Raw genomic sequence first — 17,507 nt, 5'->3', positions numbered from 1 at the left:
CTGATGTAAAGTTCTGCGTCGAAGTCAACCCAGCACAGTAGATGATTAGTAACTGAACTTGAGTTTGGACTGCTGTTCAGAGAGCTCAAGTTCAGTCTGTCAGTAGGTAAACCCTGTGGCTATCACTTCGACAAATGTTCGACACTCGGCGTAAGTTGTCCGACAGCTAGAACTGATCAGTACTGTAGGGAGTTTATAGGCAACTACAGAGCTGGAGAACCGCTGGAATTGGGCTATAACTGGCCCAGTGTTCAAAAATGGCTCTGAGCGCTATGGGACTTAACATCTGTGGTCATCAGTCCCCTAGAACTTAGAACTACTTAAACCGAACTAACCTAAGGACATCACACACATCCATGCCCGAGGCAGGATTCGAACCTGCGAACGTAGCGGTCGCTCGGTTCCAGACTGTAGCGCCTAGAACCGCTCGGCCACTCTGGCCAGCTGGCATGTAGCGCACTCTGGTGTTAACCATCCCGTTTACATGCGGCTCCCGAAACCGGATTTCGTAAACCGATTTCCAAACACCGCTTCTGGGTGCTCATGTAAACACTTCAAAATCGATTCTGGGAATCCGCTTCTAGTTGCCGGTTTTCTAATTCCGCAATCGATTTACGCTCCCACGTAAACACGTTTTGAAACGTGTTTGAGCTGTCAGGTTTCGTCTTGTTTTTAAAAATTTTCGGCTAATATTGACGGAATGGCTTTAGTACGGTGAGGGATGAGTAGAAATATTAGACTGCAGCTGTTTACAATTTCGTCTAATTGAAGAGAGATAACGATTGTGCTGACTAAATCATAGAATTTTCCAGGCGCCGTATTTAACTGGGCTAGCAAATCCGCTTCAGACCTTAACATGCAAACACGACAGCGAAAAACGGTTTCTGACATTCGGTTTTCACGTTGCGGATGATGTGTCACATGTAAACGTAGTGAATGGCGCGCACTGCGGCTGGCGGAGAGGCAGAAGTGTGCAGTGTTCTAGAACAGACACTATTAATGCACAATAGAGTTGGGCAATACGATTGTTTTCCCGATTCGATTCCTATGATTCGATCTCAAATTGCGAATCGATTCCTACGATTCGTTCACGATTCTTTCATGATTCATTCTAGTCTGCGATGGCACGATTCTTACGGAAGGCAAAAAGTTCTACATCTCACTCACAGATGGCAGGACATGTCTGAAATTGTCAATGGGGTTAGAATCGAACTATCTCGTGATAAGATATACCAGAAATAGTTTATTTATGAGTAAACATGCATATGACGTTACAAGTGTGATTCTCGATTTATACGTGTAATGCCTTAATTGATGATAGATCACGTTTCATTTGATTGCATGTATTGTTTTATTTCGGTATGCCAGGAAAGAGGAGTAGATTTGTGCAAAAGGTGGTGCAAAATTACGTGGTATGCCAGTTTGGTTGCGTGGCTTGAACGTATCTAACTACAGACGTCTGTTTTATAGTAACAAAATCTAGCAGTGAGGCAGACGTGGTTTGGCTCATATCATCCTATGTTTTCCTGTGCTAAGATGTCTTTCCAAGTCCACATCACCCTTGTAATTCATAACGCAGCTGACAGCCTTCCCACAAGGCAAATTTAGCTTAATTTTAATTTCTTCTAAATACAAAGCATAGGTATTTTGCTTTTAATTTGTCTGAGAGCTTGCCGCTGTCACTACTATTTACGTGAGAAGACGAAACCGCCAGGCGCCAGCTTGGTTTTCACGAGTAATACTACGGCCCACGAACTTCGTTTGTTCGTTCCGAGCTTCCTTTGTTCACACGCATCCTCCACTTGACTACCATCTGGCGGTCGTAATCATTCGGCACGACTCGGCATGATTCGGAAGTTGCCTTCGAAGCATAGCGTACTTATAATCGATGAATCGTTGGAACTTGGAATCGTCACGACTCGGAAACACGCAATCGTTCTTACGATTCTTTTGAACGACGATTCGTCCGTATCACGGTTCGATTCTTACGATTCTTTATTTAGAGTCGTTCAAATGAACGACTCATTCACGAATCGCCACGACTCTAATGCACAAGTTGTCGTATGACTGAGCGACCCAAAGGTGCGTTCGGAGACCAGCTCGCCATATACCGTACAACAGCATGGGAACAGTCCGCTGCGTAGCACGCAGGTACGTACAATGCACCAACAGGCTCATGTCTCTTACTGCTGCGTTCACAGTGACACCGACACTGGTCGTCAGAACCTGTCGCCAGAGGTCGCCCGATAACATCGGAAGACAGCTTGCACGGTGCGTCCGATCTCATTAGTCAGTTTCTGGCAGGGTCGAGCAGGTTAGGTTAGTTTGCAATCTATTCTCCATATGAAGTAAGTTAGATTTTAACCTCCATGGGTGGGATGGATACCACGACGCTTCTGTGCTTGGAGACGAGTGCTGCATTGCGGCGGATGCCATTAAAAAGGTGCCCAATGAGCTGCACTGAAGAGCCAAAGAAACTGGTACACCTGCCTAATACCGTGTAGGGATCCCGCGAGCACACAGAAGTGCCGCAACACGACGTGGCATGGACTAATGTCTGAAGTAGTGCTGGAAGGAACTGATATCATGAAACCAGTAGGGCTGTGCATAAATTCGTAAGAGTACGAGGGGGTAGGGATCTCTTCTGAACAGCACGTTGCAAGTCATCCCAGATATGTTCAATAATGTTCATGTCTGGGGAGTTTGGTGGGCAGCGGAAGTGTTTAATAAATTTCCTTTAATTAACGTCTGTGGTCACAAACGTTTTGTTCACAGATTACCGTTTTCGATCTATTAATGACCATCTTGAGATCTGCGGCAAAAAATATGAGAAAAACATAAATACACTCGCAGATTGCGACAGCTTAAAAACAATAAATAGACCATAATGAAAAGTACTACTGACAAATATATGCATTTGTGCGGTTTAAGTATGAAGAGGCATACCTGTGTTTTAAAAAACAATGTCCTAATATACTGCAGCCATAGTGGCATCGTCGAATGTTAAATGCAGATTCAGCACCAGCATCGTCAAATATATATAAATAACAGCATATGCACGAGTCATGTTGTCAGTAGCACTACTATTCAAAACAAGCTGCTGTACTGTATCCAAAAGATGTTCGTGCTGTAAGTTCACCAGATGTCGCTACTGTAGGCATACACTAGTTTTCAGTGATTAATTAAACAGCGTAAAATAAAGGGGGGATACAATCGTTGAAGTCTGTAATGAGCGTATAAGGTATAAAACGCATTACAATAACAAAAAGCGATGAAATAGAACACACCAAAAGTCAGATTGTTAAAAAGAGCAAGAGTTACGAGACAGTAATTGACATATGCTCAAGTATCAATATCCTAGATATGACATAAGAAATAAACATCGTTCATAGTGCAGAAAATAATATAAAAACTATAAAACAAATAGCTAAAGAAGCCACAATGAAAGAAAACATAGTGCTGCACATACGGGTCACTGTTTTACTCGCAACAATGTCGCAGCTTGTGGAAGTGTTTAAACTCAGAAGATTGTTCCTGCAGCCACTCTAAAGCAATTCTGCAGCTCTGGGTGTCACATCGTCCTGCTGGAATTGCCCAAGTCCGTCGGAATGCACTTTGGACGGAATGGATGCAGGCGACCAGACAGGACGCTTACCGTATGTCTCACCTGTCAGTGTCGTATCTAGGCGTATCAGGGGTCCCATATCACTCCAACTGCACACGCCCCACACCATTACAGAGCCTCCAACAGCTTGAACAATCCCCTGCTGACATGCAGGGTCCATGGATTCATGAGGTTGTCTCCATAACCCTAAGCGTCCATCCGCTCGATACAATTTAAAACGAAACTTATACGACCAGGCAATATGTTTCCAGTCATCAACAGTCCAGTGTCGGTGTTGACAGGCCCAGGTGAGGCGTAAAGCTTTGTGTCGTGCAGTCATCAAGGGTAAAGGAGTGAGCCTGCGGCTCCGAAAGCCCGTATCGATGATGTTTTGTTAAATGATTCGCACGCTGACACTTGTTGATGGCCCCGCATTGAAATCTGCAACAATTTGTGGAAGGGTTGCACATCTGTCACGTCATCGTTGTTGCCGTTCTTGCAGGATCTTTTCCCGGCCGCAGCAACGTCGGAAATTTGATGTTTTACTGGATTCCCGATGTTCACAGTACACTCGTGAATTGGTCGTACTGGAAAATCTCCACTTCATCGCTACCTCGGAGATGCTGTGTCTCAACGCACGTGCGCCGACTGCAACACCAGGCTCAAACACACTTAAATCTTGATAACCTGCCATTGTAGCAGGCGCAACGGATCTAACAACTGCGCCACACACTTGTTTCTTATATAGGCATTGCCGACCGCAGTCGTATTTTGCCTGTTCACATACTCTGTATTTGAATACGCATGCCTGTACCTGTTTCTTTGGCGCTTGAGTGTATATCTGACGCGAAAAGAAAGTGTGGAGTACTGTATATTGGGTCTTCAGTTATTGTAATTACGACACAAGTTTTACGAAATACCCATATATTACGAAAATATGTACTTTCAACGGTACACTGCACTAACGATCTGTCCAAAACATTTTGTTTGGAGTACGGTTTATTATGCTACAGTGGCGACTTCGATGTATTAATGTTTTGCCAATGAGTTATGGGCGCATAATACTTAATTTACCTGGTGAAAGTATATGTTTCTATTAAGTGATGAATGGATAAAATTTGTATGTGAGTAAGCAAGTATTGTTTAATCAATGAAAGGCTCACTTTAATGTAAAAACTGTGTATATTAATGCAATACTTGCGGTAGGTATTTTTTCTTCTTCTTTTTTTTGGGGATAATCAGATTCAAGTACTGGAAAGTTCACTGCAGTTTGAACACTTATTCAGTGGATTTGACAAAGGACGTAACAAGATTTCTGGTGGCGGTATTATTTCAGGTTCAGTTCAGCTTTTAATAAAGAAAATAAACTGTATTACAGTGTCTTTTAGAGCACTTACACGAAGCATAGCTCCATAATTCGATGTAGAATAAATTAAACATTTTGTTGTATTTGGAGTGCAAGAGTGAAAATATTAGCTTTTAAATTAGAATTTAGGGCATGGTAAATAACATCCAACATATCATACAAAAACACTGAAACTGAACTTCTCAGAACGAGGTGTAGGCCCAATAATTGGAAAGATGTTATCGCCAGATGTCAAATATCAACGGGTCAATTCTCGTTTTACCGGTACTTGAGTCAGAATTGTAACTTTAATGAGAGTATAGGATTTTTTTTAATAGAGCTCAAATCACACCTCTAAAAAATGGTTCAAATGGCTCTGAGCACTATCGGACTTAACATCTATGGTCATCAGTCCCCTAGAACTACTTAAACCTAAATAACCTAAGGACATCACACAACACCCAGTCATCACGAGGCAGAGAAAATCCTTGACCCCGCTAGGAATCGAACCCGGGAACGGGAAGCGAGAACGCTACCGCACGACCACGAGCTGCGGACAGTCACACTTCTAGGCTGGCCCTAGAAATCTGTTTTGCTGAACTTATTTGAAGTTGAGCAGATATATGCCAGTAAAGCGTCAGTGACTGTCATTCAGCATACGCGTGAAAGACAAGCACGAAACCTGGAGTAAGATACTCTGAACGCCTAAAGCACTGTAAAGTGGAAAAACACACGAGCACCACGTTTGCAAACCAGCTCATTGAACAGAATAACCACGCTACTGGCATAAAAACGCCAGTAAGCTGTAACAATAATTCCTAGACAGCTAATGTCCACCTACAACAACCCAAAAAGATCCACTTCAGTAACTTTACTCGTAAGATGCACCATCCTGTTCAATGAACAAATTATTTTTCGATGTTATAATCTACACATAGAATTTGCGATAAGGATTCCGCCTACTTGTGGTTTCTAATAAACCTGCCATTTCAGTGCATAGATTGCGAGCTACACTACTGGCCATTAAAATTGCTACACCGCGAAGATGACGCGCTACAGACGTGAAATTTAACCGACAGGAAGAAGATGCTGTGATATGCAAATGATTAGCTTTTCAGAGCATTCACACAGGGGTGGCGCCGGTGGCGACACTTACAACGTGCTGACATGAGGAAAGTTTCCAACCGATTTCTCATACAACAAACAGCAGTTGACCGGCGTTGCCTGGTGAAACTTTGTTGTAATGCCTCGCGTAAGGAGGAGAAATGCGTACCATCACGTTTCCGACTTTTATAAAGGTCGGATTGTAGCCTATAGCGATTGCGGTTTATCGCATCGCGACACTGCTGCACGCGTTGGTCGAGATCCAATGACTGTTAGCAGAATATGGAATCGGTGGGTTCAGGAGGGTAATACGGAACGCCGTGCTGGATCCAACGGCTACGTATCACTAGCAGTCTAGAAGACAGGCATTTTATCAGCATGGCTGTAACGGATCGTGTAGCCATGTCTCGATCCCGGTGTCAACAGATGGGGACGATTGCAAGACAACAATCATCTGCACGAACACTTAGACGACGTTTGCAGCAGCATGGACTATCAGCTCGGAGACCATGGCTGCGGTTACGCTTGACTCTGCATCACAGACAGGAGCGCCTGCGATGGTTTACTCAACGACGAACCTGGGTGCACGAATGGCAAAACGTCATTTTTCCGGATGAATCCAGGTTCTGTTTACAGCATCGTGATGGTCGCATCCGTGTTTGGCGACATCGCGGTGAACACCCATTGGAAACGTGTATTCGTCATCGACATACTGGCGTATCACCTGGCGTGATGGTATGGGGTGCCATTGGTTACACGTCTCGGTCACCTCTTATTCGCATTGACTGCACTTTGAACAGTGGACGTTACATTTCATATGTACTACGACCCGTGGCTCTACCCTTCATTCGATCCCTGCGAAACCCTACATTTCAGCAGGATAATGCAGGACCGCATGTTGCAGGTCCTGTAAAGGCCTTTCTGGATACTGAAAATGTTCGACTACTGCCCTGGCCAGCACATTCTCCAGATCTCTCACCAATTGAAAACGTCTCGTCAATGGTGGCCGAGCAACTGGCTCGTCACAATACGCCAGTCACCACTCTTGATGGACTGTGGTATCGTGTTGAAGCTGCCTGGGCAGCTGTACCTCTACACGCCATCAAAGCTCTGTTGACTCAATGCCCAGGCGTATCAAGGCCGTTATTACGGCCAGAGGTGGTTGTTCTGGGTACTGATTTCTCAGGATCTATGCACCCAAATTGCGTGAAAATGTAATCACATGTCAGTTCTAGTATAATGTATTTGTCCAATGGATACCCGTTTATCATCTGCATTTCTTCTTGCTGTAGCAATTTTAATGGCCAGTAGTGTATACCCCGATGATGTTTTTCATCCTCAGGATGCCACAAACTACACCTTTGACTGAACGTATCTGTTTCCCACAGTCAATATTTCGAGTCGTGTCGGCCATTATGGCAAAAAAAAAAAGAAAAAAATAAAATAAAGTGATTTGAATTTCACCGATTGTCGGCTACATTGTGACCGCGCACGTAATGGCGTCGTGCAGATTTGAAAAGATCGGCCGTCGTGCGACGATGTCGGTGCTACTGTGACTGCAGCCATAGAGAGTGATTAAACATGGCTACGCCGCAGTACACGTAGCAGAGGTACAAACTGGGTAGTAAGGAGCAAATAAACGAAGTTAAAGGTAGACTACTCTTAATAAACGCATCTTTATGCATGTATTAACAGACGATTTTTAATTGTATTGTTTCAAGCTATATAAACCGTCATTTTTATATAATTACTAGAGCTGTGTTTGAACACGACTCGAATTGTTCAAACAGTTTACGTCACAGTTCGGGGAGTTTTGGGTTCTGTTCGATGTTTTCATCGGCCTGCGATCTAGTGACGTTTGTTGGTACTACTGCAACATGTCTTAGTGAGTTTTTAATACAGTGTCAAACACGGACTGAAATATTTTTTAGGGTGCAGCTTATACGTAACAACGACAACTAACAAATAAATAAAAGACTTGAATCATGATTCTGTCCAATTCTCGAGCTATCGCTCGTTCAGCGATCTAGTGAGATCTGATGGTACGATCTCCAAGACGGGTCTTGCCGCTGTAATTCATTCGCACGATAAAAATGCCAATCACTTTATTACGATGCACTTCGGTTGTCGGCATTTATTTCCTGATTAATCGTCTTGATTGTTTTATCTGAATGTTGCCATCTTGTGTTCAAATTGATTAAAATCTGATAAAGTTTTTATCTGCTATTCTAATTTGTGAACAGGGACTGAATTGCTCATTTGCAACCTATCGTTTCCGCCTCTCATAAACAAATAAAATATTATACTGGGTTGAGGCAAGCAATATTTTCTGGAGGACAATATTTTCGTCTTTGTCTGTTACCTTTACTTCAGAATCAGAATAAATATTTATATACACTATGTGATCGAAAGTTTCCTGATACCTGGCTGTATGGTGTTCGCCCACCCTTAGCCTTGATGAAAGCTTCCACTCTCGCAGGCGTATGTTCAATCAGGTGCTGGCAGCCCGATCTTCACGGAGTACTGCACTGAGAAGAGGTTTCGATGTCGATCGGTGAGGCGGGCATGAAGTCGGCGTTCCAAAACATCCCAAAGGTTTTCTATAGGATCCAAGTCAGTACCCTGTGCAGCCCAGTCCATTACAGGGATGTTATTGTCGTGTAACCACTCTGCCACAGGCCGTGCATTATGAACAGGTGCTCGATCGTGTTGAAAGATGCAATCGCCATCCCCGAATTGCTCTTCAACACTGGGATGCAAGAAGGTGCTTAAAACATCAATGAAGGCCTGTGTTGTGATAGTGCCACGCAAAACAGCATGGGGTACAACCCCCCTCCATGAAAAACACGACCACACCGTAACACCACCGCTTCCTATTTTCACTGTTGGCACTACACACGCTGGCAGATGACGTTCACTGGGTATTCGCCATACCCACACCAAGCCATCGGATCGCCACATTATCTACCGTGATTCGTCACTCCAAACAACGCTTTCCCGCTGTTCAGTCGTCCAATGTTTACGCTCCTTACACCAAGCGAGGCGTCGTTTGGCATTTACCGGCGTGATGTGTGGCTTATGAGCAGCCGCTCGACCATGCAGTCTCACCTCCCACCTAACTGCCATAGTACACTCAGTGGATCCTGATGCAGATTGGAATTACTGTGAGATGGTCTGGATAGATGTCTGCCTATTACACATTAGGACCCTCTTCAACTGTCGGCGGTCTCTGTCAGTCAACAGACGAGGTCGGCCTGTACGCTTTTGTGCTGTACGTGCCCCTTCACGTTTCCACTTCTCTATCACATCGGAAACAGTGGACCTAGCGATGTTTAGGAGTGTGGAAATGACGCAAGTGACACCCAATCACCTGACCTCTTTTGAAGTCCGTGAGCCCCATTCTGCTCTCTCACTATGTGTAATGACTATGGAGGTCGCTGATATGGAGTACCTGGCAGTAGGTGACAGCCCAATGCACTTAATATGAAAAACGTATGTTTTTGTGGGTGTTAGGATACTTTTGGTCACATAGAATACATCATTCCATACTGGTACTGTACGTAAATTGTAAATTTGTGCAAGCAGAATACGAGTTTGTGCACTGGTAGTATTTAATCCCATTTCCTCCAGTGTTTCAGGAAATTGTCATATCTGAAGCAGAGCCATAGCTTATTGTTGTGGCTAGTTCGTAGTTTCTTGCTTATCTCTTGTCCCCGCACCGCGCTAGTCAAATGTCATGTGATTATTCGAATTATCTCGATACTGTATCGAACGCTGCAGCGTATCGGGAAATATCGAGCCTGTTCGAATGCGGGTATCGTTCGCCCAGCCCTAATAATTACAATTATTTTGCTGATTTTTGTAACTAATGCAAAAGTCTCACATTACCCAGTAGTGCGGCAAATGACAGTATAGAGACAAGTTAGAAACGTTTCTTTTTGTTGGAAACTGCAAAGTAGTATATTAATCAAATAATCATTGTTACGTCTTTCTTATTGTGGGGTATGTAATAAAAGGGCATTTGTATTGGAGATTAGTAAAATTCACAATCATTAACAATAAGACACGCAAATTTACCTCTTTCACTGTCAAAGCAGTCCCTACCCTATCCAATCATTACACGAAGGACAGTGCATTGTACTTTCTTTGCAAGTTCTTGTTGGTAAAGAACGCCACGTCTGCACTCTAGGCAAGCTGGGAACGGAAGAACTCTACCGAGAGTTCTGCCAGTCTGCTCTTTGGCTCGGTTTCCGCTCCCACAAAATCACTTACGCCAATTGCAGCGCAAGTCGCGTTAATCATGTCGCTTTCCAGCGCCGACGAATGCCTGCTCTGGGAAGTGAACAAATTCCCACAAAATTTCCCTTCCTCTCAACTTCTGCTATTTAGCTCCTCCAAGGCCACCCATCAAGGTTAGCATCTGCATAAAACACCAATTTTTCCGAAATTCCGACTTCTAGGAGAGAACCTCAAATTCCTTGGTCCTACGTTCCCATCAGAGGCCGGTGTATTTCATTCTGTCGCTCTTCACCTGATTTACTTCAGACTCTGCGGACCGTGAACTCAGCGTGAAGTTGCTATAGTCACCAACACGCATATTTTGACCTCTGTTGACCGTTTGCGCAGCTTTCTCACATGTTTCACTGAAAACGGGATGACGGACATTTATCAACAGGTGTACAAGTTCTCCGTCTTCTTCCCTGTACACCAGCATGGGGTCAACCACCCCGTCATCTTAAGGCAGCTGGAGTCTGCGCCCGTTACCGCTTTCTCAGAGTTTGAGCCGCCCTAAGCTGCCTATTGCTGCTTCCCTTTGCCGCTCCCCAGCCGGCCGCGGTCAACTCTGAATACTTCCTTGGGATAAACTAGCGTCCAGTAAATTGACGCATTTCCACAAAATTTTCATGTCGTGTGAATTACTTTAAAACCATCACCCAACATTAATTATTCCAATACGTCCATACTATACCCTCTACAAGATGCATTGTGCCTTGTCAGTCATTTTTGTTCAGCCCTACTGTTCGCTCAACGTGAGTTCGGTGATCATTAATGACTTCATGTAAGGGGCATAGTTCTTGCCATCTTACAACATACGTTTTAGGATGGGTCCGCCTTCATCAAAACACAGTTTTGTTTTATATCCCAAACATGTTTCACTGCAGTTGCAGTATCATCAGTGGGCATTTATTTTATGGCCTTTTACCATATGGTGTGGTTTTCCTGAGGTATTATGTTTTTATAGTGCCTGTTTTTTTCACAGTTTGTCATGTTTTCTTTTTTCCTCAGCTTCTTCACTGTGAAGTTCTGTATAATGAGCTGTCTCTGTCACTGTTTACGAGCTGTAGAAACAGCTTGTTAAAGCAAGCACGGACAAAAGGTCTTCAACCTCAAGATGATTAAAAGATCATTGAACTGGGTAAGGTGTGTAACTGGAGTCTTTGTCACTAAGGCGTGAAGTACAGGTGGTCCTCACGTAGGCTCACCATCCAGTTTGAAATCTTTGTGTCAGTACGTATCAGTGCAGTGCTTAGCCACCTCCGGAGGGAAACTGTAATTGTAGAAATATATCCTGGATTCTGGGCTTCTTACGCCTACGCTGTTTCGATGTACGTTGTGTGCCCCAGGAGCCGTCGCAACCGGTGAACTGGACTGGAACGAGGAACGCCACAGCCTACGGCCCGGCCTGTGTACAGTTCTTCTCTTCCGGAAGCTCCAGCCTACGCCATCCCGCAGCTGACGTCGACCCCGTGCTGGTAGCGGCGGCGGCGATGGCGACTCCGCTCAGCCAGAGCGAATACTGCCTCACCATGGACATCTACTCGCCGAATGTAAGTCTAGTTCGCTCAGCGCCTCTAAGAATGAGCAGACCTCCAACATTCGTCTTCAAGGGTGGACTGATAATGCAACTCTCTTATTACGTCCAAAGAAATACAAGTTTTTTTTTTTTTTAGGTTAGTTAGGTTTAAGTAGTTCTAAGTTCTAGGGCACTGATGACCTCCGATGTTAACTCCCATAGTGCTCAGAGCCATTTGAACCATTTTTTTTTTCAATTTTTTTTTGTTCGTTTGAAACAGAAATTAATTAGTAGTTCTGGATAAACCCACCAACGGCAGAGCCGTCATAGACCCGAAGGCTGGTTTGAATTCCACAGAGCTTTACGCAGGTGCATCCATATAAATGATTGCATTCTTTTGCCTTCTTCGAAACACTGAACTGAATACCCAGGTAGTGACAGGGAAATCTACGAGGGTCAGTCAAAAAGTAATGCCTCCTATTTTTTTTTCTACATTTAATTGTCAGGAAATTTAAATGCAATTACATAGGTTGAAAACCACAACATTGAGGATCATTTTGTCATTTTTCAATGTAATCTCCGCCCATCTCTACAGTTTTGGTCCATCTTTGAACAAGGGCATGTATCCCAGCACGGTAAAAATCACAGCTGTGCTTCCTAAGCCATTGACGCACGGATGTTTTGACGGACTCCTCATCTTCAAAATGAATCCCACGATGAGCTTCTTTTAGTGGCCCGAACAGATGGAAGTCTGATGGTGCCAGGTCAGGGCTGTATGGGGGATGAGGCAAAACTTCCCATCCAATTTTGACAATCTCGTCAGAGGTGTGACGACTGGTGTGTGGTCTTGCATTGTCATACAAAAGAAGAACATCTGCCATTGATTTTGTTGGGCGAACTCGCTGAAGACGTGCTTTAAGTTTGTTGAGGGTTGTGACGTATTGAACAGAATTTATTGTGCATCCCTGCTCCAAAAAATCAACCAGAATCACACCCTCTGTATCCCAGAAAACTGTTGCCATAACTTTCCCTGCCGATCGCACAGTTTTGAATTTTTTCTTCCTCGGCGAGCTTGTGTGACGCCACTCCATTGACTGCCTCTTTGATTCGGGTTCAAAAAAATGCACCCATGTTTCGTCCCCGGTCACAATTTTTTTCAGAAACTCATCTCCCTCCAAACGGAAGCGCTGCAAGTGTTGGGAGGCTATTGTTTTCCTTGCCTCTTTATTCTGATCGGTTAACATTCTTGGAACCCACCGTGCACAAACTTTTGAGTACCCCAATTGTTTAATAATCGTGATCACACTGCCTTTACTAAGAGAAATAATGCGACACACTTCATCTGCAGTCACCCGACGGTCACCACGAATGATGTCATCAACTTGCTGAATGTTGTGTGGAGTCACTGCACTCACCGGCCTGCCGCTCCGCTTTTCGTCAGTCAACGGTGTTTGCCCTTCAGCTTCCTTACAACGACGAACCCATCGTCTAACAGTGCTGACATCCACTGTCACAACGCCATACACCTTCTTCAGTCTTTCATGAATGCGTATGGGCGTTTCACCTTCTGCATTCAAGAATTCAATCACACAACGCTGTCTCAAACGAACATCGATGTCGGCCATCTTACAAACTTCTGCTGTGCTGCCACCTGTTGACACAGAAAGTTACTACTGCAGTGGATTGCAGAAGAAGGTTTGAGGAATGGCGCCAAATTCAAATTTTTCACTTAACTTAATTTCTTTAAGTAGAAAAAAAATGGGAGGCATTACTTTTTGACTGACCCTCGTACAATATAGCACAGACTCTGAGGCGAGGTAAATCTCGGTAGTTTTCACTGGTACAAATCGCTGCTAGAAGTGACCTCGCCTAGGGAGACAACCACGTGATCGGCGAGCGTGGCCCCGCTGCGCGCTGTCGGACGTGGCGAGCGAGTGCGCATGCGCGATGCACTTCTTTAAGGTACGTTTACGCTGCAGCCGTGCTGCCGACGGCTCGTTGCTGGCCCCACGGGGGTGAAACTCGTATAGCGCTTTTCGGTAATACGATTTGGTTCGCCGCCAGGTCGCTCCGAGCTCTACATGTTTATCAGTCCGTCATCTCGGTTCCTCATTGGCTGATTTTAAAGTCTTACATATGTGATCTGGTTTCGTTCAAATCAGATGTCGGTTTCAGTCGTTATGTTCCTGATTACGATTCTGGTGCGCGTATTGTACTCTTTGAATTGCGTTCTAAATATTTTGATCGTATTCTGTTAGTTATGAATCCGTGTGTGAACTGTTTCATTTAACTCTATTTTTATTCACGTCTGTTTTTCGTACTTTATTGCATTTAAAGGAGACCTCCAAGTTAACAGCTTTTGACGTAATAAGTATTCAGCTTTATTACGTCTTGTATGAGTATGTAATTCTGCTTTGAATGGTGTTGCATCTCCCCACCGAGAATGATTTGCAGTCTTAGTAACTGAAAAGGTAGTTACAGTGCCAGCAAGGCTACTATTAGGCAGCAAAAATATTCTACTGTGGTACTGTACGGTGTGAGCGTACTTCCACCATGGCGAATGCTACTGCATGTAGTAAACATTAGTTACAAAGATGATGATGATGACGTTTGGTTTGTGGGGCGCTCAACTGCACGAATGATGATGAAATGATGAGGACAACACAAACACCCAGTTACAAACAATTCACTAGTACATCCAACCGTAAAGTCATAAGAGTGTGTATTATTTGCTTTGAAATTTGCATTGGAGTGGGAGGATGATTCTATTACATTGATTTCTGCTAAAATTTGTTTTCTAATACCTGTTAATAATGTGTGAACACATTCATGTAACTGTTGTAGTATGTTTAGCATTTTCAGGGAAGAATGCTCTAGTCACTATGACTACTGGGCATACTCAGTGGCAAGAAACATCATCATTCAAAACGGAATTACATACTGATTGCGTGACAACATGCATTGAAGCTGAATACCAGTTCTGTCAAAAGCTGCTAACAATGAGTTCTCTGTTAAATGAAAGAAACTATGAAAAACGGAAGCAAATAAAATGAAGCAGGATGTTGCACTGTAGTTACAATGGAATTAAATAAAGCAGTTCGCACACAGTTTCGATAGCAGGAACGTACATCTGTAGTCTATCTCCGCAGAACACGTGTGAGAAAACCTGTGAGTTTCATATGAAACAAAACAAATATGGAATCAATTGCTGCACCAAATATTATGGCTGTCATCAAAAATCGAGCAAACGTATAGTTGTGACGACCATGGCGGACAGAGCCATCACACCGACGTCATCGCAGACGCCGTCGCAATCTGTTCCACCGCGCGACTGTGGCGCGGGGCGCGGACGGCGGAGGGAGCGCGCCGCGGGCGGAGGGTATTTAAATCGGCCGCCGCCGCGACCGAACCCAGTTCCCTCTGAGCAGCCATAGCGTACGGATCTCCGTGCCGGCACGTTCACAGGAGCTCAGTTCGTCAGTTCACCTGATGATGGCGACATGTATGATCGCCGAAATATTGTGCCCGTTGGACACTATAGACCGGCAGCATACCCGTGGATATTTTGATTATCAAAAATCTAGCTTAATACGAGCAACGCGCTTGCAGTCCATTTCAAAGAGTGCAATACAAACAAAAAGTACTTTCAGGAAGAGAATGAGATGAAATCAGCTTCCGTGTCATGTCATGCCAGAAGATTTTTAGCTTTTAACATGTGCTACACATAGGTAAAAAGACGAGGGCTACTAGAAATCCTTGGGTGACATAAGAAATATTGAATTTAATCGATGAAAGGAGAAAATATAAAAATGCAATAAATGAAGCAGGAAAAAAGGAATACAAACGACTCAAAAATGAGATCGTCAGGAGGTGCAAAATGGCTAAGCAGGGATGGCTAGAGGACAAATGTAAGGATGTAGAGGCTTATCTCACTAGGGGTAAGATAGATACAGCCCACAGGAAAATTAAAGAGACCTTTGGAGAAAAGAGAACCAATTGCATGAATATCAAGAGCTCAGATGGAAACCCAGTTCTAAGCAAAGAAGGGAAAGCAGAAAGGTGGCAGGAGTATATAGAAGGTTTATACAAGGGCGTTGTACTTGAGGACAATGTTATGGAAATGGAGGAGGATGTAGATGAAGATGGAATGGGAGATATGATACTGCGTGAAGAGTTTGAGAGAGCAATGAAAGAGCACTGAAGGCCCCGGGAGTAGACAACATTCCATTAGAACTACTGACGGCCTTGGGAGAGCCAGTCCTGACAAAACTCTACCATCTGGTGAGCAAGATGTGTGAGACAGGAGAAATACCCTCAGACTTCAAAACGAATGTAATAATCCCAATTCCAAAGAAACAGGTGTTGACAGATATGAAAATTACCGAACTATCAGTTTAATGAGTCACGGCTGCAAAGTACTAGCGCGAATTCTTTACAGACGAATGGAAAAACTAATAGAAGCCGACCTCGGGGAAGATCAGTTTGGATTCCGTAGAAATATTGGAACACGTGCGGAAGTACTGACCCTACGACTTATCTTAGAAGCTAGATTAAGGAAAGGCAAAACTAAGTTTCTAGCATTTGTAGACTTAGAGAAAGCTTTTGACAATGTCGGCTGGAATACTCTCTATCAAATTCTGAAGGTGGCAGGGGTAAAATACAGGGAGCGAAAGGCTATTTACAATTTGTACAGAAACCAGATGGCAGTTATAAGAGTCGAGCGACATGAAAGGGAAACTGGTTGGGAAGGGAGTGAGACAGGGTTGTAGCCTCTCCCCAATGTTATTCAATCTGTATATTGAGCAAGCAGTGAAGGAGTAGCTATTAAAATCTATTGAGAAGAAATAAAAACTTTGAGGTTTCGCCGATGACATTGTAAATCTGTCAGAGACAGGAAAGGACTTGGAAGAGCAGTTGAACGGAATGGATAGTGTCTTGAAAGGAGGATGAACATCAACAAAAGCAAAACGAGGATAATGGAATGTAGTCGAATGAAGTCGGGTGATGCTGAGGGAATTAGATTAGGAAATGAGACGCTTAAAGTAGTAACGGAGTTTTGCTATTTGGGGAACAAAATAACTGATGATGGTCGAAGTAGAGAGGATATAAAATGTAGACTGGCAATGGCAAGGAAGACGTTTGTTAACATCGACTATAGATTTAAGTGTCAGGATGTCGTTTCTGAAAGTATTTGTATGGAGTGTAGCCATGTATGGAAGTGAAACGTGGACGATAAATAGTTTGGACAAGAGGAGAATAGAAGTTTTCGAAATGTGGTGCTACAGAAGAATGCTGAAGATTAGATGGGTAGATCACGTAACAGATGAGGAGATACTGAGTAAAATTGGAGAGAAGTGGAATTTGTGGCACAACTTGACTAGATGAAGGGATCGGTTGGTAGGACATGTTCTGCTGCATCAAGGTATCAGCAGTTTAGTATTGGAGGGCAGCGTGGAGGGTGAAAATCGTAGAGGGAGACCAAGAGATAAATACACTAAGCAGATTCAGAAGGATGTAGGTTGCAGTAAGTACTGGGAGATGAAGAAGCTTGCACAGGATAGAGTAGCATGGAGAGCTGCATCAAACCAGTCTCAAGACTGAAGACCACAACAACAACATGTGCTACATCGCACTTATTTCAGGTTGCTAACTACCACACA

General features: G+C 43.9%; 1 protein-coding gene across 1 annotated transcript in view; it reads left to right on the top strand.

Moving 5' to 3' along the window:
- LOC124620277 (neuroligin-4, X-linked-like) overlaps positions 1-17,507 on the top strand; it is a 190,083-nt gene that overhangs the window by 33,300 nt on the left and 139,276 nt on the right. The window contains exon 3 of the mRNA XM_047146945.1: positions 11,678-11,881. Coding sequence (XP_047002901.1) covers positions 11,678-11,881 — 204 coding nt within the window. The remainder of the gene's footprint in view (positions 1-11,677; positions 11,882-17,507) is intronic.

The sequence above is a fragment of the Schistocerca americana genome, chromosome 6 (assembly GCF_021461395.2).
Source record: "Schistocerca americana isolate TAMUIC-IGC-003095 chromosome 6, iqSchAmer2.1, whole genome shotgun sequence".
Classification (NCBI taxonomy): Eukaryota; Metazoa; Arthropoda; class Insecta; order Orthoptera; family Acrididae; genus Schistocerca; species Schistocerca americana.
This window is presented reverse-complemented; position numbering and strand designations above follow the sequence as displayed.